General features: G+C 39.2%; 3 protein-coding genes across 3 annotated transcripts; 1 reads left to right on the forward strand and 2 right to left on the reverse strand.

Moving 5' to 3' along the window:
- Window positions 1-192: 192 nt before the first annotated feature.
- On the forward strand, window positions 193-13,665 carry LOC112056208 (zinc finger protein 530). Its single transcript, XM_024096593.2, has 13 exons — window positions 193-879; window positions 2,680-2,806; window positions 3,537-3,661; window positions 3,929-3,986; window positions 4,459-4,649; window positions 5,116-5,244; window positions 5,718-5,794; window positions 6,326-6,442; window positions 7,209-7,421; window positions 8,383-8,415; window positions 8,760-8,861; window positions 10,085-10,298; window positions 11,688-13,665. Exons 1-13 carry the CDS (start codon window positions 736-738, stop codon window positions 12,045-12,047), a joined length of 1,890 nt encoding a protein of 629 aa, XP_023952361.2. The 5' UTR covers window positions 193-735; the 3' UTR covers window positions 12,048-13,665.
- Window positions 13,666-14,343: 678 nt separating this feature from the next.
- On the reverse strand, window positions 14,344-16,774 carry LOC112056207 (carbonyl reductase [NADPH] 3-like). Its single transcript, XM_024096592.2, has 2 exons — window positions 16,006-16,774; window positions 14,344-15,004 (listed from the first exon to the last, which is right to left on the reverse strand). Exons 1-2 carry the CDS (start codon window positions 16,637-16,639, stop codon window positions 14,787-14,789), a joined length of 852 nt encoding a protein of 283 aa, XP_023952360.2. The 5' UTR covers window positions 16,640-16,774; the 3' UTR covers window positions 14,344-14,786.
- A 1,675-nt stretch (window positions 16,775-18,449) lies between these two features.
- LOC112056203 (carbonyl reductase [NADPH] 1-like) lies at window positions 18,450-22,580 on the reverse strand. Its single transcript, XM_024096585.2, has 2 exons — window positions 21,714-22,580; window positions 18,450-20,308 (listed from the first exon to the last, which is right to left on the reverse strand). The coding sequence occupies exons 1-2, from the start codon at window positions 22,345-22,347 to the stop codon at window positions 20,097-20,099; spliced, it is 846 nt and encodes a 281-aa protein (XP_023952353.2). The 5' UTR covers window positions 22,348-22,580; the 3' UTR covers window positions 18,450-20,096.
- Window positions 22,581-22,958: the final 378 nt, after the last annotated feature.

The raw sequence follows: 22,958 nt of genomic DNA on the forward strand, positions 1-22,958 counted from the left end.
TCAGAAAACCATGGCTCTTCTAAATATTTCTATCTATGAAACTAAATTAAATACAGTAAATGCCTTCTATTTTAAGTAAATGAATATCAAAAAGTATCCCTCCCACAAAATTCCCGGCATTTCAAATCTAATCTACTTATTTTTTTCAATAGGAACATTGTGTCTGAGTTTAATCTTGCAACACCGCAACTATTTGAGTTTGACAGTTGACATTTTGTTTGCAATTTTTTTGGGACTTTCGATCGAATTTATCGAATCTTAGAATGTTAAATAATTACTTTTGCTCAAAATATCGGCTTCATAGTTGACTATATTTGAAATAAAATGTGTTCTAATGGATTTCAAGTGTACAGTGATTAAGATATCGTGCTCTATGTAGAGTTTCGTAGAAATGCGCAAGAAGCCATACATACATCGTCACGTACCGTGCTAATTTACCGTACAGTGGCATGAAGTGCTAATTTTAGTGTCCAATCTTTAAAATAAATCAAAATAGTGCTGAATTAGTGTTATTCTAGTGTTCCAATTTACTGTAACAAATTATAGTTTCAAATAAAAGCTTTATCAGTTCATAATCATACCTGTTTAGCCTATTTTCTAAAAAATTAAATGAAAGGCACAGACCGCCGAGTGCAGGCTTTCTAATAAGTAAATATGAAATAATTCCAATAATTTTAATTCACTAATAAATAAGAAAAATATTTATTTGAAAATTAGTAAAAGCAATTTTCGACCATGTCTCTTGAAATACAAATAAAAAAGGAGCCTGTAGATCCAGGAGATACAGAAAACAGTGAGGATCCAAACTCAAATCTAGAACAGCCTGGATCTACCATCAATCCAGAGTTTATAAATAATTTTGTTGGAATAAAACAAGAGGTAAGATAATTTTTATAGTCCAATATAGTTTTATTGTAATTATGTAATTAATTGTATCTAAAAACACAAGTTTACAGAGATAAGATTTAGATACTATTTTGTTTTTTTTTTAACTACAGTGCTAAGCGCAAAAGCAGTATCTCAGTGACAGCAAGTTTCGAGAAAATTTAAGTAGTTTTATGGTAAAAGTGAGATAGAAAATCTTTAAAAAAAAATACTGCTATAAGGTTTAGTTCATTAGATGCATATTTTTCTAAGCTATGGCACAAAAATCAAATAAATGTTTTTTTTGAGATCGCTTTTGCACTTAGCACGGCAGAGTAGATACATAGTATTTTCTAAGTACATACTACACCAGACATTGATGTAGGCACGAGGAGGAGGAGGAGAGATAAAAGCTACCTTTGGTAATCTGTTAAAGTAGTTACTTGTCATCATCATATTTAACAGCCTATTTTAATGGCTTATTACATAGCCAGGCCTCCCTCCTTATAGAAGAAAGTATGTGGAGCTTAAAGCCTCAATAGCTCAACGGTATGAGCTGTTAGTCTCAACACTGAGGGGTGGTGGTTCGATCCCCGCCCAGTTGGTCTATTGTCATACCCACTCCTATCACAGTCTTTCCTGACTAATTGGAGGAGATTGGGAATTGGTCATATTATCATATTATGGCAAATATTCTGTTTTTTTTTAAATAAAATGGTTAATCTGATGGTTTAAGATGCTGTTAAATTCTTTTCTCTATGACACAATTGACCCGACACCGACACTGTCAATCCATGGAATACTAAGATGTTAAGATGTTTGTCTCTGAGGTGCAAGGGTGTTACACCACCTTGTTTCCTGGACACACTGGATTATTGATTTTTAAAACCATTTTACCAATAAAGTTACATTATCAGCGAGTAACATTTCATCCCTGTATTCCTATGGGGATTGAAACTATGCGACTGAAACCACAGGGTACAGCTAGTACAACATAACTAAATAAACAGAATAAATGCAAATGTGGGTTTGTTACGCTTTCACGCCTCAGCTACTCAACCGATCATTATGAAATATTACATACAACATTGTCAGGGGTATAGTAAAAGTGTGCACTTCATAGCTGCAGCAATACATTGCATACCCAGAGGACTCGTTACAAACTTGTATTAAAATTTTTAATTTTTAACAAAATGTTCCTACTCTAGTGAAAAGCCTTGTGCACACACAGATACATGCATACAGGTACACAGAAACACACACACACACACACTGTAACAATAAAAACTCAGCAAGTATTAGAATATACTTGGAGATTTTCACCCATAAAGATGCCTCTTGGTTTCACCCACATAATCTAATTCCCGAACTTCCATCATCAGTCTAATTCCTGAACTCCCATCAGAGCATGGTGGGTTAGATCCACAACGCTCCATATCCCCTCTCCTATATGGAAAGTGACCTGGCCCTATAGTGCAACCAGTGTCATGCACAAGGCTTTTAACTAGGGTAGGTTCTATAAGTACAAAATGGAAAATTCCTACACTAATACAGGTACACTATAAATCCTCATTTTTTGCATTGCATTTGTGTTTCTGTCTCAGTCTAACGACTGATCGCAGATCTAAAGAAAAATACTTTATTGCTTACATAAATACAGTAATAAATAAAAACATTAAAACAATTAATAATCTAAACTTATGCAAAGGCGGCCTTATTACTATAAGTAATCTCTACCAAGCAACCCCTGTCAAGAGGACTTATATGGATGATGATAGAAGTTATAGCAATTGTAGATATTGTTTCTCCTTCAAGGTTCCAGAAGTAGAAATAAAATTGGAGCCCCTTGATCAGTGTGATGATGATGATGATGTTGATCTTAAAGATGATGTGGATCCGGAGAGGGTGATGATGAAGTTGGAGCATGAAATGTATGTTAGCAGTAAGTATTACAACATAATTATTATTCTACTATACTAGCAGACGCCTAGATGCTTGACGGCCTCCGTGGCGCAGTGGTGTGATGTTGTGATATGGGTTGTTAACTTCGACCATTTATAGCAGGACCTGCTTTGCTAGACAACACCCCTCTGCTCTGGCAAAGATCAAAAATCAATGAATGAAAAACTGTTGCTATAGTATTGATGTTTCATTGTTGTAATTGTTTTCCTCGTGTAAAGAGCTCCCTATATAAATGCCGGTTTGTGTAGTTGAACAGCATAAAAAACGGCCAACAACTTGTAGTTTTAGGAAAAAATGGAGTAAAGTTTCATTAGTAAGCACTTATTTCTTCATCATCATCATATCATATCATATCTAAAAAGATTTGATTCGGAACAGCAAAACATGGATCAAGTAATCGAATATTCTATGTATATATTCTGTGGATAGTCTAGGCGATGTGTTTGTTAGCTGTTTAAAAAATACGTGTGTGTGTGTGTGTGTGTGTGTGTGTGTGTGTGTGTGTGTGTGTGTATTGCGAATCAAATTTGTAGTTGTGTTTAGTGTATGGACACATAATATATTTGATGGTGTAAAATATTTTCGATGTGTGAGTTTACCTTGTTCCCCTCAAAAAACGACAGACAATTTTGTTGGTGAATTTGAGTGTGATGCATCTCCATTATCTAATTCCTCTATGGTTGTTAATGATGATGTTTTATTTGTTGTAGATGAACCATTGAAACTAAGTACTCCAAAACCGCCAAAACCGGCGAAACAGTACAAGAAAAAAGATTCAGACGATTCCGATGAAGATTATTTGCCACACATGAAAACTGTTAAGAGAGGTACCAAGGTAACTACACACTCCATACTTCTACACTACCCCGCGGTTTCACCAAAGGAGTTCCCGTGCCGTGAAAATACGGGGATATAATATAGCCTATGACACTCACAAGTAACGTGGTGGTGGTAAAAGAATTTTCAAAATCGGTTCAGTATATCCAGAGATTACAGAGATCCATAAAATAGAAGAAAATAGAATTCAGTCGTCGAATTCAGTAGTTGAATATTTGAGCAATTTGTAAAATAAATGAAATCATATTTCTTTTTAATATTTCAGAAATTCAACAAACCTCAACCCAATATCAAAAGTTTGTTCAAAAGTCGACCAAAATCTAGTAAGTCACGCTTTATACTAAAACTTTACTATACAGGGTGCTTAGGAGTATTTCCCAATGTATTATATTCCCAGGGTATGAATATTTTCGGAGTAAAAAGTATTTCTTTTGTAAATAGATCTTAAATTGTGTCCCCTATATCGCATCCTTATATTATGACCTAGACAAACTTATTTGTTGATAAATATCATGAAGTATCTTACTACTGAAGTGCGGAGTGCCAGTCCAGTAACTACTGGACAATCCACATAGGCTAACTAGCCTATGTGGCTTCTGATTACGAGGTCATGATATTTAGTACTGTTTTGGGCTATGAAATAATTGAGCTAGATTATCTTTCTTCCAAGAAATTCTTCAGTAAAAATGTCTCTTTCCAAAGACAGTACTTACAGGGTTGCATAAGGTATTATAAGTCGCAACCCCGAGAGCACGTTCAACTATTAGTCTCGTTAAACGTCATGAATGTTTTCAGACGACGAACAAACATACTCTGAGGAGATAACCAGCCAGATAGACATAGTGACCATAGACGAGGAGGCACGTAAGAACGAGCATAGTATAGCTCTCAGCGCGCGCAAGCACATGAACTACGTCTGCGAACACTGCGCCGTGGGCTTCGTCATCGAGGAGGCGTACTCCATGCATCTGAAGATACACGCCAAGGTGAGTGCCGTCATCATCACCGTCAACCGATAGACGTCAACTTTTAAACATAGACATTCTGTAAAGTAGCACTGAGTTAGCGAAAAAGTTATCAGTGATGAAGATATTTAAAAGTATAGGTCCAAGATGTGAGCCTTGGAGAACTCTTAATGAGCAACATAATAACAAGATGATTTGAATTCCGCAACAACAGTCAGTTAATTAGGTGTTAGTCTAGCCAATTAACTATATTACCCAAACAGCCATATTGTATTGATCTAAATTATCGATTAGGAGACTGATTTACTAGATCAAACGCCTTAGGAAAATAATTTTTTAAATTATTCGCGGCTTTGAGACGTGTTCGCGTCAGTTGGCGCTTTGATCCCCAATTTTTGTCGATTTTTTGTCTGTGGTAAATTTGATGATGATCGGGTCTCGTGGGCGCTGTGAATGACTAATGAAGAGTGTGTATTTGTACAAATAGGAAGCTGGTGAGCACGAGTGCGACATTTGCACGGTGCGTCTGAAGACAACAGACATGCTGTACCAGCACAAGCTGCGCCACTACCGACGCTACCGGTGCTCCATATGCGAGTTGCAGCAGCGGGACAAGGTAGGCTTACTTCTTCACTATAGTATCATATTCGTTAACATCATCATCATCATCATCATCATCATCATCATCATCATCATTTTTAACATCATCATCATCATCATCATCATCATCATCATTTTCATCATCATCAACGGCATCATCATCATCATCATCATCATCATCATCATCAACATCATCATCATCATCACCATCTATCGTCAGCATCATTGTCATCGTTATCATGTATTATCATCCAATAAACTTCTACATGCTGGACATAGGCCTCTTGTAAGGACTTCCTAAAATCTTCCATCTGTCCATCTTGTGGTCGACCAACACTGGGTTATACGGCACGGGTTCGCCAATCCAGCACACACGTTACGTCACGGTGTTGATGATGAGGCAATTTTCAATAACGTAACATTTAATTGCATAATGTTATTTAGGGGTCATCCCATCAATTTGTATAACAATACTGAATTCTCTTCAAGGACACTGTTGCGGCACATATAATGAGAGAGCACATGGGCATCGCGTTTGTATGTCAGCACTGTGGGAGGGATTTCAAGTAAGTATTTCATATTACTGTAAAGTGTTAATGATAATTTGAACTATCTAGACTTATAAATAAAGTTATGCTTCCTAGCGCGTCTACTTAGAGAATACGTCACGACAATCTTCATTAGATATTCATTTCACTTTACCATTTCAGAATAGTATGTATAGAATCAAATAAAAACCAACCAGTTAGATTCAATTCCAAAGGTTCTTACAACACATGGGAGGTCATTGATATAAATAAGGAAAAGAAAAGGCTCCAATATAGATCTTTGAGGAACCCTTATCTTTGCTACTAACCTGGTAGACCATTTTCCACTCGTGCCTGTTTACTCAATCATTTACTAAATTAAAACAAAGGAAGCTGTTGTAAAATAAATACAAAGCAATGTAATTTTGTGTTGTACACAATCAAACGCTTTGGATAAGTCTAAAAATTACCTTTAGTAATAAATGAACGGGCCAAACTGTATTTATGTGATGCTAATATATTAGTCATATTTCTGCCAAGCTTTGAGAGTAATAAGCTGTTATTTGTCAGGCGGCCGCAGTACCTCAGCCGACACGTCAAGCAGATGCACACCAAGCCGCTGCACCTGGAGTGTCCCGTGTGCCAGCGCGTGTTCCACGAGCGCGGCTGGTACCGCTGTCACGTCAGGTGAGTGACACCTGCCTAGTGTTAAGTAGGGCATACAAGGTACATTTTGTCCCGTACATTACGTCAAAATGGAAGAGTTTATCATTTCGTAACTTAACCTGTCTTCGTACTGAGGTCATGTGGCAGACGGCCGCAGTTTACAGCCACTCATATTTTGCATCATGCTTGTAACAGTGGACATAACTTCATTGAACTCATTGCACATTGATTTATAAAATCTCCGTAGCGTAATTTAATTACAAAGTAGCGCCATCTAGTTTTACTAGCTGACGCTGCGCGGTTTCACTCGCATGGTTGGCGATAATATATAGCCTATAGCCTTCCTCTATAAATGTTCTATCTAACACTGAAAAAAATTTTCAAATCGGACCAGTAGTTCCTGAGAGTAGCGCGTTCAATCAAACAAACAAACTTTTCAGCTTTATAATATTAGTATAAATTATAGGTCAAGTTACTTACCATATTGATCAATAATCAGTTTTTGAAGTAAAATTTTACTCATGCTTGACTTGAACAGTAACCTGGTTAATGAGTTACGAAGATGGCGATGCGACATTGTGAAACAGCTTGTTATTTTAAACTACCAGTAGATGGCGCTATTAGAAAACTTTGAAACAATCCCTTTATGTTTCAAGAACCTGTTGCGATGTAATTACGCCTGGACTCATAGATGGCGTTGTTTTTTTTTATTTTTGAAAGGAGTTTTCCTTCTAGTCCACACTACCAGTACACTTTTTTTTTAATTTTGACTCGTTAACGTTAACAGGACGCACAACGAGCAAGTGCGCAACGGCATCACGCGCAAGGTGGTGTGCTCGCACTGCGGGCGCCAGTTCCGCAACAAGCAGTACCTCATCCGCCACCTGTCGGTGCACGAGGACCGCAACCCGCGCACGTGCGAGTTCTGCACGCGCACCTTCAAGAACGGCGAGGTGCTGCGCGTGCACCAGCGGCAGCACCACGGCGACAACCCTGTGCGGTCAGACTTTTTTTTTTAACCAACTTGAAAAAAAGAAGAGATTTGTTATCTCATATCTTCGTAATTTATTAACTAACTTTTGCTCTTTTGCTCAATAAGTCATTTAACTCTCAGACAAATTATTGTATGGACCTGCCTCGCTAAACGTTACTTTTCTGTCAAAGTATATGATCAACGATCTAATGCGATTATAAAAACTGTCTCTATAGCATCGATGTTAAATAGTTGTAATCATGTTTGTCGGTTAAAGAGCTCCGTAAAAATACCTTTTTGTGTAATTGAATTGTGTAAAAAACGGGCAAAAACTTCTAGTTTAGTATAAGATATATACCAAATCTAAGCTCGTTTTCTTCAGAAAATGACAGACAATTTTGTTCGTGACTATGAGTGCGATACAGGTCCTTCTATAATTGGTCTGAGATTTAACTAGCGGACCCGGTCAAGCTTTGCGTTGCCTTATGTGCACTTCTTCCCTGTCCCTACTATACACCACTCTACCCCTAGAAAACATTTAACCGACTTAGATAGATGCATAAAAAATATATAGTCCTTATAAAAGCGACAAATAATATAAAGTCCTTTCTATTGATCGGTTTAAAGGTGGCGCCAAAAAAAACAGCACCGCCTAATCGAGTAATCTGAGGGCCTAGTTGCAGTTTGATACAGTTACAATCGCGTTAACGTAAACGCGAATTTCTTAGGAATTGAAACAGCGCCATCTAGTGACACTACTGCACAACTGTTTCCATTTTATATAAATTCGCGTTTACGTTATCACGATATAACAGTATGAAAATATTGAAAACTCCCACTAGGCACATAGGTTATTAAAACACGAGGGATCATTATTTTAACCAAAAAATATTTCCACAGTCTAGTTTGTTACTCAAATTGTGTGCGAGTACTAAATGTGATGCCAATTATTTACAAAATAAATAATTACAGCATTTTTTGTCAACAGGGAATACGCAGCAAATGAACAAAGATTACTTAGGTGAGGACCAAATGTTATATACTCAGAGGCACAGTTATCCGCCCATTTTAATATACTCGCGTCATATTACAATGGGTGGATAATTGTGCCTCTCAGTATACTAGTTGATTAAGTATACTAACAACTTCATAATAAAGTGCCACAAATTAGACTTGTGTATGTTGAAGACTCGGTGTTAAACCTTCTTGATTAAAATTACTTTGCAGCCGATTGTTATGACACCAGGTTCGGAGTAAAACATACATATGTAGATCTTTTGTTGAATCTGGGTGACATTAAGATTTGTGTTTTAGCGGAATATAGCAAAATAAATCTATATTGGATGTAACATGAAATCGGCACAGGTACGGTGCAGACACGACGTGCATAGTGTGCGCGCGCATCCTGACCACGCCCGCCATGCTGGCGCGACACATGCAGCGCATGCACACCGAGAGGATCAAAAAGTGAGTAACGTACCGTGCCAGCTCTTTTTTTGTGATTGTGTATTAGCTGGATAGTGAATAGTGTCCACTGAAGAAAAGGGGGCAGATCAACAGAATGGGGGGGAGGGTTGTATCAGCGTCGAACCCTAGGACTAGATGAGGAAAGGGGAAAAAGCTATGTCAGCGTGGCGCTCTAGGACTAGTTAAGGAAAGGGGAATGGTCTGTCTCAGCGTCGAGTCCTAGACTCCTAGGCTAGATGAAGAAAGGGGAAGGAATGTGCCAGCGTTGACCCCTGGGGCTAGATGACGAAAGGGAAGAGGCTGTGTCAGCGTCCAGCTCTGTGGTTAGACGTAGAAAGGGGAAAATGCTTCAGCGTAGCACTCTAGATTTAGTTGAAAGACGGGGAGAGGCTGTGTCAGCGTCTAGCCCTAGGGCTAAATGTAGAAAGTGAAAAGCGTGGCGCTCTAAGACTGCTTGAGGAATAGGGGAGGAAGCTGTATCAGTGTCGAGTCCTAAGGCTAGATGAAGATAGGAGAGGATATGTGCCAGCGTAGATGAGGAAGGGAAGGGGAAACTTTGTCAGCATCTAGCCCTAGGACTAGATGTAGAAAGGTAAAAATGCTTCAGGTTGGCGCTCTAGGACTAGTTAAGGAAAGGGAGAGGGGCTGTATCAGCGTCGAGTCCTAAGGCTATATGAGAAAAGGGGGGGGGGGGAATGTGACCTTTAGAGTTAGATGAGGAAAGGGGAGGGAATGTGCCAGCATTGACTCCTAGGGCTGGGCTAGATGTCTAGCGTCTAGGCTAGATGTAGAAAGGGGAAAAACTTCAGCGTGGAGCTCTAGGATTAGTTGAGGAATGGGGGAGAGGCTGTGTCAGTGTCGAACCCTAAGGTTAGATGAGAAAACGGGGAGACGGACATTGAGGGAGAGTCAAGCTTAGATAGGGCTAGATGAAGAAAAAGGAAGAGGATTGGCCACCGTGGAGCTCTATGACTAGTAGAGGAACGGGGGAAACGGGTATCAGCGTCGAGCTTGATGGGGAAAAGGGGACAGTAGAGTCCTATGGCTAGATGTAGCCCAAGGGCTAGATGAGAAATAGGAAGACGGATCTTGGGAGAAGGTTTGTGAGAGGGTCAAGCCGAAGGGATAGACGAAAAAAGGGGCATTGCCTGTCGAGCCCTGGATGAAAAAGGGGGTCCTCTCAGGTGGAAGGTACAAAAATTTAATAGTGTGATTTGTGGCAGGTTCCAGTGCGACTACTGCCAGCGGCTCTACTTCTCGAAGGCGGAGGTGCGCTCGCACATCGAGTGGTCGCACCTGAAGTGGCGGCGCCACGCGTGCGCGTGCGGGCGCGTGTTCCGCTCGCCGGCGCTGCTGCGCGACCACGCGCTCGCGCGCCACCTCAACGTGCGCCAGCCGCGCGACAAGGCGTGCACCGTCTGCGGGAAGATGTTTGCGGTGAGTGACCAGTGACCAGTGACCAGTGGCAGAGGTGCCGCACATCGAGTGGTCGCACCTGAAGTGGCGGCGCCACGCGTGCGCGTGCGGGCGCGTGTTCCGCTCGCCGGCGCTGCTGCGCGACCACGCGCTCGCGCGCCACCTCAACGTGCGCCAGCCGCGCGACAAGGCGTGCACCGTCTGCGGGAAGATGTTTGCGGTGAGTGACCAGTGACCAGTGACCAGTGGCAGAGGTGCCGCACATCGAGTGGTCGCACCTGAAGTGGCGGCGCCACGCGTGCGCGTGCGGGCGCGTGTTCCGCTCGCCGGCGCTGCTGCGCGACCACGCGCTCGCGCGCCACCTCAACGTGCGCCAGCCGCGCGACAAGGCGTGCACCGTCTGCGGGAAGATGTTTGCGGTGAGTGACCAGTGACCAGTGACCAGTGGCAGAGGTGCCGCACATCGAGTGGTCGCACCTGAAGTGGCGGCGCCACGCGTGCGCGTGCGGGCGCGTGTTCCGCTCGCCGGCACTGCTGCGCGACTACGCGCTCGCGCGGCACCTCAACGTGCGCCAGCCGCGCGACAAGGCGTGCACCGTCTGCGGGAAGATGTTTGCGGTGAGTGACCAGTGACCAGTGACCAGTGGCAGAGGTGCCGCACATCGAGTGGTCGCACCTGAAGTGGCGGCGCCACGCGTGCGCGTGCGGGCGCGTGTTCGGCTCGCCGGCGCTGCTGCGCGACCACGCGCTCGCGCGCCACCTCAACGTGCGCCAGCCGCGCGACAAGGCGTGCACCGTCTGCGGGAAGATGATTGCGGTGAGTGAACAGTAAACAGTGACCAGTGGGCAGAGGTGTCGAACATCGAGTGGTCTCTCCTAAAGTCGGATCTGTGCGGAGTCTGCGGGAAGATGTTTGCGGTGAGTGAACAGTAAACAGTGACCAGTGGGCAGAGGTGCCACACATCGAGTGGTCGCACCTACAGTCGGATCTGTGCGGAGTCTGCGGGAAGATGTTTGCGGTAAGTGAACAGAAGGCGTAGGCGTAGGAAATAGTAGCCTGAGACGGATATGAGGTCAGGTGGCGCGACTTGTTTCCGTAAAGAGTGGGGTGTTAGAAAGGGGTAGCGATCGGATGGGAACGAATTGCGACATAAGGCACTCATCATACGGTCGGCTTCAGTATGCTCGTGGAGTTCGAGCCGTCCACATTTCTTGTTGTGTAATTCTTTATGGGAACAGGTGAGTGTTAGTTAACTGTCAAGGGCACCCTTAACCCTACACATAACGTTCACAAGTACGTGACTCCATTCAAGGTCATACTCGGCGAGATAAACCGTGCTCAGTTGGCACAAACGAAAGCCATAAAGAAAAATTGAATTGACATTAATCTTTGGTCTTGCTCGTTTCCAGAACCAGCAGGTCCTGACCCGCCACATAAAGGGCCACTCGGGCGAGACCTACCCGTGTACGGAATGCGGGCAGAAGTTCAAAACGCAGTCCTACGTCAAAGTGCACTACAAGATAAAGCATCTCAACATGACACGAGCGCAAGTCAAAGCGGAGACGAAAAGGAAACTCATCATGGTGCACAGTGAAGAAGCGATGAATGCCAAGATCAAGGTCAATAAGAAATCCAAAATGGCCGCTACCGAGGATCCGCTGAATTTGGACAATTTTGAAAATGATGAACCGGCTGTGGTGAAGAAAGAGGTGTTGGACGCTCCGGTGCCGCTGTTTGAAACGTTTGTGGATATACAGCGGGAGTGTTGAAGGAATGTATTGCTAATGTTATAAGTTAGTAGCAATTCTAAAAACTTTGCAATGAGTTGCAAAAACAACAAGTCCTCTAGATGACCATAGATGCGCCGCCATAGAGACAAGATAAAGACATCGCAATCGGATATATCAATGTTGTCTTATTGGCGCTGTCGAGTGGATTAAAAACGATCATGCGCTTTTCATGATGACTTTCCGTAAAGTAATTGATTGTTTAAATTAAAAATTCCAAATTTTTTAAAAATAACATACCAGACATTGAACATCGGCCCCAGGGACCCAGGGTCATACTTTTATACCCTCGTATAAAAGTATATGGAGATGATAATATACTCAGAGGCACAATTACCCGCTCTCTTTAATATGACGCGAGTATATTACAGTGGGCGGATAATTGTGCATCTGAGTATATTACGAAATATAAATAATTTTCCTGTTACCAACTTAAGCTTAACAAACAAGCAAACGAACAAACAAACCTACCACAAGTCTTCAAAAAATGTTGTATTACTTAGGCTGTATGGTCATCAATCTTTGCCTATCTCCGTTGGGCAAAATAAAGATGAATTAAAAATATCATAAAATGTTGTAGCAATTTTTTTTAATAGAATTATGTAATTTATTAAAGAGTAACTAAAGTAAAGTTTATCAAGTTTTTTTAGATATAAGTAAATCGCCTGATAAGCCATGGAGGGGGGCATAATTCCCCTTTAAAAAAATTGATTGATGTATATGAAATTGAATGTTAGAATTGTGATTGGCTTTATGGTCATAGAGGATACATCTTTAGGATTTTAAGACTAAAGCAATAAATATTCACAAAATAAATAAGGTGGTCGTTAGCTTTTTGATACTTTTGTTGATAATTACGAATACAAAACTTAAACCGAAATCCCATATGTACCCAACGGTGGTATATTATCTATATTATTAAAAAAATAAATATCACGTTTGTCAAACGGTGAAGGAAAACATCGCGAGGAAACCTGCATAGCAGTGTGTGAAGTCTGCCAATCCGCATTGGGCCAGCGTGGTGGCCTATTGGCCTAACCCCTCTCATTCTGAGAGGAGACTCGAGCTCAGCAGTGGCACTAATTGTGCCACTTGGTAATCAAATAAGCCGTTAAATTAATAAAATAATAAAATTAAAGGTATTTTACATTAGCAATGCATTGGTTTTTTTGATGACCTGTAACTTTTACTGCCATAGAAAAAAATAAATGAAATTAAGTGGGAATTATGGTAATAATTTACAGTGGAATTCATAATGTTGTAGGGGCACCCCCAGGGCATCGTTCTCCCACTGAATGTCAAGTTCTCAAACAAATGGAGGTTAAAATCGATACTCAGCGGCTGAATGGTCCCCTGGAGGTACCCCAGTATTAAAATTAAAATTCTACGAGTTTTCACAAATCGGGTCGATTATGTCCTGTCGTTTCATTATTTTATTTATTGTGATCATATTATGTATTATTATTTAAATGTATTAGAAAATATGAAAATATATAAATTTTGCAACAAGTAAAGTTGGGAATAGATTTTTTTATATTATGATTTCACTTGGAGTTAATTGTAGTGTATCGTAAATAAATTATTTTTTATGTATCATGAATTGTAGTTTTTTTTTTGTATAATTGAGTTTATTTTTTCCCGATTGCTACAATGGTTTCCGCTTGCTGCTAAACTTAATCTCATAACTAAAATTTTGAATTCAGTCCTGGGATTAGTCTATATGCTATTTTTAGTCTATATTTATAGACTATATCCCCTTCCAGGGGGGGCACCAGAAACGACCGAGCAAAATAAAAGGGCACATGAAAGTTAAAGAGATTCAGAATTCGTGTTTTGAACTGACATACATATTCTAGCTATGGTAGCTTAGTATTAACTTTTTTTTTATTAATTCTTTATAGTTCACTCAAAAATAAATTGCTTAGGGCATATCAATTCAATTTAATTTTTGATTTTATGGTTTGCCGCTGTACCAAACTTCGCCAATGTCACGTGGTAAGGAAGACACACTTTTATAGAGGTTGATCGGTGTAAGCTGGGAATCAAGTATTAATTATTAACCAGCATAATTTTGACATTGTATATAGCAGATTTTTTTAGGGCTTAACAAATTATCATAATCTGTTAAGATTGCTTCCGACTATAGTAGTTAGTATAGAAGAAGGGTGTAGTTTTTTTTTCACTAATCCTGTTATAGTCTTTGTAGTTTTTGATTGTTATAATTATTTATAAAATAATATAATAGGGACATGATTAACAAAAAGAATAAGCATTTAGTAAACATACATTTATTAAATGATAAATTTATTAAGTTATATATTCAATCTTGAATCATATTTTTACAATTAAAATATTTATTCTATTGAAAAATACAGTAAACATTTTGTTATAAGTACCTACCTATCCAAGCAAAAAGTGACCCGAATTTAGCTGAACTTCTTGAATACATTACGACATTTTAGACAATAATTAGGTATCATTTGTTTATACCTTTAAAAAAAAATAAAGGTTTGTGGCAACTGAAATTTCAAAAGTGACTGACAAATGGAACCGGAAATAGAAATGTCAGAATTCTACGGAATTAAAAAACAGACTATACATATAACTTTCAACGTTTACCATGCGACATTTAAATTAAGTCAATTAGCCGTTTTTGAGCGCCTCAGTTTTGACGCTCTAGTGACATATTCATAGTGTAAAATCTTTGGTCAATATCGAGTTTTACTGCACCACAGTTGTCTCAGATTTCTCGATCGGTGTACCGTCGTACCACGACACGATTGTCGTGTCGTACCACAGATACTGTCCGCGGACCGAGTCGGGCGCGTCCAGTGCGAGGTACAGTGGGCCGCGCGCTCCCTCTTCGACGCTCAGGGTTCCCTTGTGCAATGACATATCCGTGTCCACAAAGCCGGGGTGCACCGCGTTCACTTTGATATCTGGAGACAATGATGGTTATCAAATATAATAGAATAGAATATAATAAAATATCTTTATTTGTCCACACACGAGTAATAAAATAAAATAAACAAACAGAACATACAAATATCTGGTCGTGGACAAAACAGGTATCCACCTCAGCACGATGCCGCAGCGAGCTGTGGCGCTGGTTTTCAGGTGAAACCTTGTGTGTTCACGGACGTGTCTTAACTTAAAATTTATACATGATTACATATTATATGATATATACAAAGTAAAATAAAATAATGAAACAAAAACGAACAGAGTAATAAAAAAAATTATAAAATTAACATATATGGGAAATTAAATTAACAGGGAAAATCAAACAATAATTAATACAAGTCAACCCGTAAAGTGAACGATCTGCCGCCACCAAATAAAACAATACTTTACTGCTCGCCATTAGCGTATCTAGGATTATTTCCTGGGGTGGGCCTACATGTCACTGAACAGCCCCCCTAGTGAAGTGGCATGTCGATGAAGTGGCTATCGACAGGTCACGTGATCAAGATATGTCATTCCCATACATTTTTCTAGTTTTAGTTAGCGATGGTAGTGGCTAGGGGGGGCAGAGTCGACATTCATTGTGTAAAATTATTAGTATTTCGGCGTCCATCATAGAATTTCAAATTGGTAGCCCAGTATCCTAGGGTGGGCACTGGACTATTCTAGGGTGGGCCCGGACTACCCAGCCCACCCGCTATATACGCCTATGCTGCTCGCGTTCTTGCCTTGCCAAAGTAGGATCGAGAGAGCAACTTTAAAAACCGCCTATCAAATAAAACAATACTTTACTGCTCACATCCTTTGCCTTCTCAAAGTAGGATCGAGAGAGCAACTTTGGAAACCGCTGAGCCATTTTAAGACAAGCATTTTCTACTTTCATTTCTAATTTGTTTGTTGGTAAACAGTACACATCGAGAAGGGGTTTATTTATGAAAAATGTCTGCAAGCCTCTAAAGTTCCTCATTGAACTTACCTCTATCATTGAGTAGTCTCTGCTGTACTTTGGTCAAAGCATTCAAGCCGACTTTGGATACTGCATAGGATGAGTTCCCCCAATCAGCAGCATGAGTGCCCAGTTTAGCTGCATCCACGTAATCACGCATGAGGTTTGACAACTCCGGTATAGTTAGTGTGGGATCTTCAAACTTTTGACGCAGCTCCTGATTCAGTATATGATTCAATCGTCCGGCAGAACTGGACACGTTGACAACTCTAGCGCCATCACGGAGTATTGGAAATAATATTTCGCATGTAGAAAGTGTCGAAAAATAGTTGACAAACAAAGTTTGTTCAGCTTTAACTGATATGGGTACAGTTGAGTCTCGTGGGTAATGGATAGCTGCGTTGTTAACCAAAACATCGATGCCTCCATAAGTTTCTTTTATATAATCACGGAATACCTCGACACTTTTGTTGTCTGAGATGTCTAATTGATGATATTTCGGGTTTAATCCCTCTTTCTGTAGGTCGGAAACGGCTTTCTCGCCTCGAGCAACGTCGCGCGATGTAAGGTATACGATACCTTCAAATCTCTGGCAAAGTCCACGGACTGTTGCGAGCCCGATTCCTTTATTGCCGCCGGTCACTATCGCCACTTTAGAACTCATTTTAAAGTTAACTATAGGTAAGTAAAAGCTAACGTTCTTTGAACGAACTTCGCAATTCGGATCGGTGGAGTAAGAGATATATTCCTTGGAGCCGAAACAAGCTATACTGTAAAATTATATGAGAAAACATAATAATTATATACTTTGAATTTTTGTGAACTAAAAGACAGGTTAGTGACAAAAACCTGTTATCTGTGTCACAGAAATAGCATACCACAACTGGTTAATTAAAATAAGAACAAAGCAAGTAACTATGCCAACCACTGATAATGATAATAATTGACAAGATAAACCGCAGATTGATAATGATAACAAATAACCATTCCTGTAGAAACCCTTCCTACAAAATGATAACCTACATTTGGAGGGGCAGGTTCTGTGATGTGTAGGTACTTACGTGTCATCATTATTGAAAACCCATATTCGGATCACTATTGAGCACGAGTCTCCTCTCAAAATGTACTTATGACTTAGTCCACCACGGCTCAATGCTGATTGGCAGACTTCACACACGTAGAGAGTTAAGAAAATTCTCATGTATGCAGGTTTCCAAACGATGTTTTTCCTTCACCGTTTGAGACACGTGATATTTAATTTCTTAAAATGCACATAACTGAAAAGTTGGAGGTGCAAGCGACGGACCGGATTCGAACCCACACCCTCCGAATCGAACGCAGAGTTCATATCCACTGAACTAACACGTCTCGAGTAGGAGTATGTATAAAGGTATAATCGAATGCAATCTTTTTAACGTCTCCGAAATACTTACTCGTATTTCACTTGACGATTTCGGGTGGGTGGGAAGATTGAGGTCCTGGGTTCGATCTCCGATTGGGCTGAGGTTTCTTAATTGGTCCAGGTCTGGCTGGTGGGAGGCTTCGGCCGTGTCTAGTTACCACCCTATCGGCAAAGACGTACCGCTAAGCGATACGTACGGTACGATGTCGTGTTGGAACCGAAAGGGGTGTGGATCATCCTCCTCCTATCTAAAAATATATACAGGGTGCTCGGGAGTGTTTCCCATAACTTCAAGGAGTTGACGAGTCCACTTATAGGAGTCGAACTGCATAACTATTTTTTTTTATAACTAAAAAAAAACTTTTCATGTTTGCATACAAAGTAATTCAAATAATTCCAACTATCCATGTAACCTCAGACCAATTATTGTATAGAACCTGCCTCGCTAGACGTTACTTTTCTGTCAAAGTATATGATCAACGATCTAATGCGATTATAAAAACTGTCTCTGTAGAATCAATGTTAAATAGTTATAATCGTGTTCGTCGGTTACAGAGCTCCGTAAAAATACCTTTTTGTGTAATTGAATTGTGTAAAAAACGGGCAAAAACTTCTAGTTTAGTATAAAATATATACCAAATCTAAGCACGTTTTCTTCAGAAAATGACAGACAATTTTGTTCGTGACTATGAGTGCGATATAAGTCCTTCTATAATTGGTCTGAGCATGTAACACACGCCTTTATCTATCCTTGCATTTTATAATACGTAATCGTAGTGACTATCGATATCGACGAGATATTGCAACTAGCACTCTGCACTAGTAAGCTACTTCATGATATTTATCAATGACTAAGTTTGGCTAGGTCATAATATAAAGGACACAATATAAGATCTATTTACAAAAGAAATATTTTTAACTCTGAAACTATTCATTTTAGAACACAACGTCCTTTAGACATTTTTAATTAATTTTCCTTAAAGAATATAACCCGTTATGGGAAGTAGGTACTCCCGAGCACCCTGTATAAGTATAATTTATGGTATTGCTTGAATATGAAATAAAAAAAGTGTTTATTTTGTAAAAAAAATCATTTATTAAATATCTTTAAGTTAATATTTTTTACAACAATACACAGTATGTAAACATTTTTAACAACACTAATCTCAAATTCTGTTTTTCATTACATAATATGAATTATTATTTAATGAAAATCAACATATTTTGCGACTGAGTAAGCGTAAATAAGAGTAAGAACAGTAACTAAATTAACTGCCTCGTTCCAGTAACTAAAACACGCGAATTCATGTGACAGGATCTTCAGGGTTATGTATCTCGGACCTCGGTGTACCATTCAAATATTAATTAGTCACTATAATTTTTCATCTTATTTTAGTTTTAGCAATCATCTAATATTGAATCTTCAACGAAATAACATAATTATGGTAATTTTACGTTAAGTGACATTCGTATAGTAGTGGTAGTAGAAAGTATAAACGTTATTGTAACGAAATATCGTTATTTACGTAATTTCGTTGAAATAAACACGATAAAAGATCGTAAAAAGAAAAAAAGCGGCAAAGTGCGAGTCGGACTCGCCATTGAAGGGTTCCGTAGCAGCAACATAAACTTCGTACTCAGTAATTAGGTACATACCTATATCTACACATTAAATTATACATATTATTACGATAACGTCATAAATATGACGTATTAAAATAAACTACTTATAATTTCTCGTTCAAACCAATTTTCGGTGGAAGTTTGCATGGTAATGTACATACCTAATATATTTTTATTAATTTTATCATTCTCTTATTTTAGAAGTTACAGGGGGGGGGGGGGGACATTTTACAACTTTGGAAACGTCTCTCGCTCAAACTATTCAGTTTATAAAATAATGATACTTCAATATCATTTTTGAAGACCTATCCATAGATACCTCACACGTATGGGTTTGATGAAAAAAAATTTGAAGTTTCAGTTTACCTTAAAAATCACTACCACTTGACACTTGTAACATGACATACTTTAGGTCATTTCGTTGTAATAAATATGTCCAATGATCACAAGCTTAAAAATACGACGAAAAACGATGTAGAGACTTATTATTTGATTGGTACACCCAGTTACGTAATGGCCGCTGATAATCAAATTTTTACTGTAGCTGAGTTGTCAATGGGGATGATGACTAGGTTTGAATATATTGATTTTTATGATACATTCGGGTAAATAAGCTCAATGTTAACTCATTTATACATAAAAAGCAAAGACTGTCTGGATATTTGCAAAATAAATATGATTATAAAATTTCAAAATCTATTAAAAATCTTTCATCGTAATTAGATGAAAATTCATACAGTTTTAGCTTCCTTACATTAAATGTGACATTTTTTAATATTTGAACTATAAACATAAACGCAGAAATAACAAAGATATTAGTAATTCTGTTTAAACGCCCATACAAATCTAACGATCATTAATTGCCTACGACGTCATAAGTTCGCGCCATTTTGTATGGAGCGTTTTTCAGGGATCTAATCTGACCCTTTAAACCCCTGTAGCTCCGAAAGTAATAAACAGATTCCCTGTTACTTGTACAAAATTGCTTTACTATTAGCATACTCTTAATTTATATACAATTTAAAAAACTGTCATCATCCTTGTAAAAACTCGAATCGGATCTCGCGCAAAGCCAGATTATCGAGTTTTTACTGTATTACAGTTTTGTCTCGGCTTTCTCGATCGGTGTACCGTCGTACCACGACGCGATTGTCGTGTCGTACCACAGATACTGTCCGCGGACCGAGTCGGGCGCGTCCAGAGCGAGGTACAGCGGGCCGCGCGCTCCCTCGTCGATACTCAGCGGGCCCTTGTGTGACGACATGTCGGTGTCTACATAGCCGGGGTGCACCGCGTTCACTTTGATATCTGGGAACAACGATACTTAGATAAACATAACTAAACTTTATTATTAACTACCGCCTGCTCCATGTTAAATTAAGTTTTTTACAAATCCCTCGGGAAACACGGATTTTTCCAGTATCCTACTAATCCTACCCTACTAATATTATAAACGCGAATGTTTGTATGGATGTTCTATGTTTGGATGTTTGTTACTCTTTAACGCCGCTACTACTGAAGCGACTAAAATTCGGAATGGAAATAGATTTAACTCTGGATTAACACATAGGCTACTTTTTATCCCGAAAAAATCCATGGTTTTCCGAGATTTGCGAAAACTGATGATTTTGATAATATGAATGTTTGTTACTCTTTCACGCCTCGACTACTGAACCGAATTAGCTGACATTTGGTATTGAGATATATTATAGCATGGATTAACATTTTATGTCTCATCTTTTCGTAAATAAAAAAGTTGAGCGTCTCATTAACATGAAGCTACTCACGAAAAGTTGATAGCAATCACTTGTTTTGTTCCGCGGATCCCGGGCTATTCATTATTATTATAGAAGGATGTTGGAGGACATCTTATACCTTTGATATCATAAAACATAATTACCTACTCACATAGTGAAGATTATCTTATATTATCAGCACTTAGAAACTTAAATAGATAAAATTATGATGGTAAATTAAGAGTTATTACTGTAGTTCTGTATTAGATAATTTTGCGAAATTTATAATTTTCACAAATAATCAAAATATTGGAGACTAGCTGAAGCCACACGGTTTCACCCGTGTTCCTGTTCTCGTAGTAATACAGGGATAATATAAAGCCTTCCTTGATGAATGGGTTATTTAACACTGAAATAATTTTTCAAAACAGACCAGTAGTTTTTGAGATTAGCATGGTCAAACAAACAAACTCTTCAGCTTTATAATATTAGTATAGACTGAGCATGTGGTACACGTTTTTCATCAGGTGACTGATGTATCATTATATCAGTCTATATTGTGTGAATGTGCAGTTAATACATGAGATCTTGGGGTTGTTAATGTGCAGTTAGAACATGAAATCTTGGGGTTGTTAGTGTGCAGTTAGAACATGAAATCTTGGGGTTGTTAGTGTGCAGTTAGAACATGAAATCTTGGGGTTGTTAGTGTGCAGTTAGAACATGAAATCTTGGGGTTGTTAGTGTGCAGTTAGAACATGAAATCTTGGGGTTGTTAGTGTGCAGTTAGAACATGAAATCTTGGGGTTGTTAGTGTGCAGTTAGAACATGAAATCTTGGGGTTGTTAGTGTGCAGTTAGAACATGAGATCTTGGGGTTGTTAATGTGCAGTTAGAACATGAAATCTAGGGGTTGTTAATGTGAGATCATGGTCAAGTGCTAGCTTATTCCATTAAAAAAAAGTTGTGCATTAAACCTACCTCTATCTTTAAGTAGTCTCTGATGTACTTTGGTCAAAGCTGTCAAACCAACTTTAGATACTGCATACGATGAATTCCCCCAATCAGCAGCATGTGTGCCCAGTTTAGCTGCCTCAATGTATTCACGCATGAGGTTTGACAACTCGGGTATAGTTAGTGTGGGATCTTCAAACTTTTTACGCAACTCCTTATTGGGTATATTGCGTAGTAGTCCAGCAGAACTGGACACGTTGACAACTCTAGCGCCGTTGCGGAGTATAGGAAATAGTATTTCGCATGTCGAAAGTGTTGAAAAATAGTTAACAGCCAGAGTTTGTTCAGCTTGAACCGATGCCGGCTCGGTTGCGCTTTGTTTAAATGCTATAGCTGCATTGTTTACCAAGACATCAATGCCTCCATAAGTTTCTTTTATATGATCACGGAATACCTCAACACTTTTGTTGTCTGAGATGTCTAATTGATGATATTTCGGGTTTAATCCCTCTTTCTGTAGGTCGGAAACGGCTTTCTCGCCTCGAACAACGTCGCGCGATGTAAGGTACACTACACCTTCGAATCTCTTGCAAAGTCCTCGCACTATCGCGTACCCGATTCCCTTATTACTGCCGGTAACTATTGCTACTTTGGAACTCATTTTGAAGTTTGTTTATAGAGTAATAAACTTTTAAAAGCCGGCGTTAGAATTTCGAAATTTGAATCAGAAGAGTACTGAATACTGAGTGCGGTGGATCACAAACTAAACTGTAACTGATACGGGGAAGTATATATACTTTCGATAATTGTGAAATACGTTGCAATTATCAAAGTGATACAGCAGATTTACTAAAATAAACAAACAACTGATAAAATATTCCAAACCTGTGACTGACAGTGACAATGACAAATGACATTATTTTTGACGTTTGACAATGTCAACCACATACAAATGTTTAAGGGTATCTTTTTAGCCGTTTGTGGTTAAGGGTAAACCACAGACAATACGGGCATAAATTGAGGACGAAAAAAGGGGAACTATGACGTAATCGTGCAACATCCGAGCAATTTCCATTTTCAGTCAGTCAGTTCAAAGGCCGGCCTGATTCCGAGTTGTTGAACTAGTAACTATACAGTATACTGCTAGACAGCTCACACGACGGCAATCATAAAATTATAGGAATAATCTATATAATTTAAAGAAAAATAATATAATTTAAGTCATTAAAAAAACGATGATCTAAAAGGGTACTCCGTACCGACTCTTAAGAC

Source organism: Bicyclus anynana, chromosome 25, assembly GCF_947172395.1.
Source record: "Bicyclus anynana chromosome 25, ilBicAnyn1.1, whole genome shotgun sequence".
Lineage (NCBI taxonomy): Eukaryota > Metazoa > Arthropoda > Insecta > Lepidoptera > Nymphalidae > Bicyclus > Bicyclus anynana.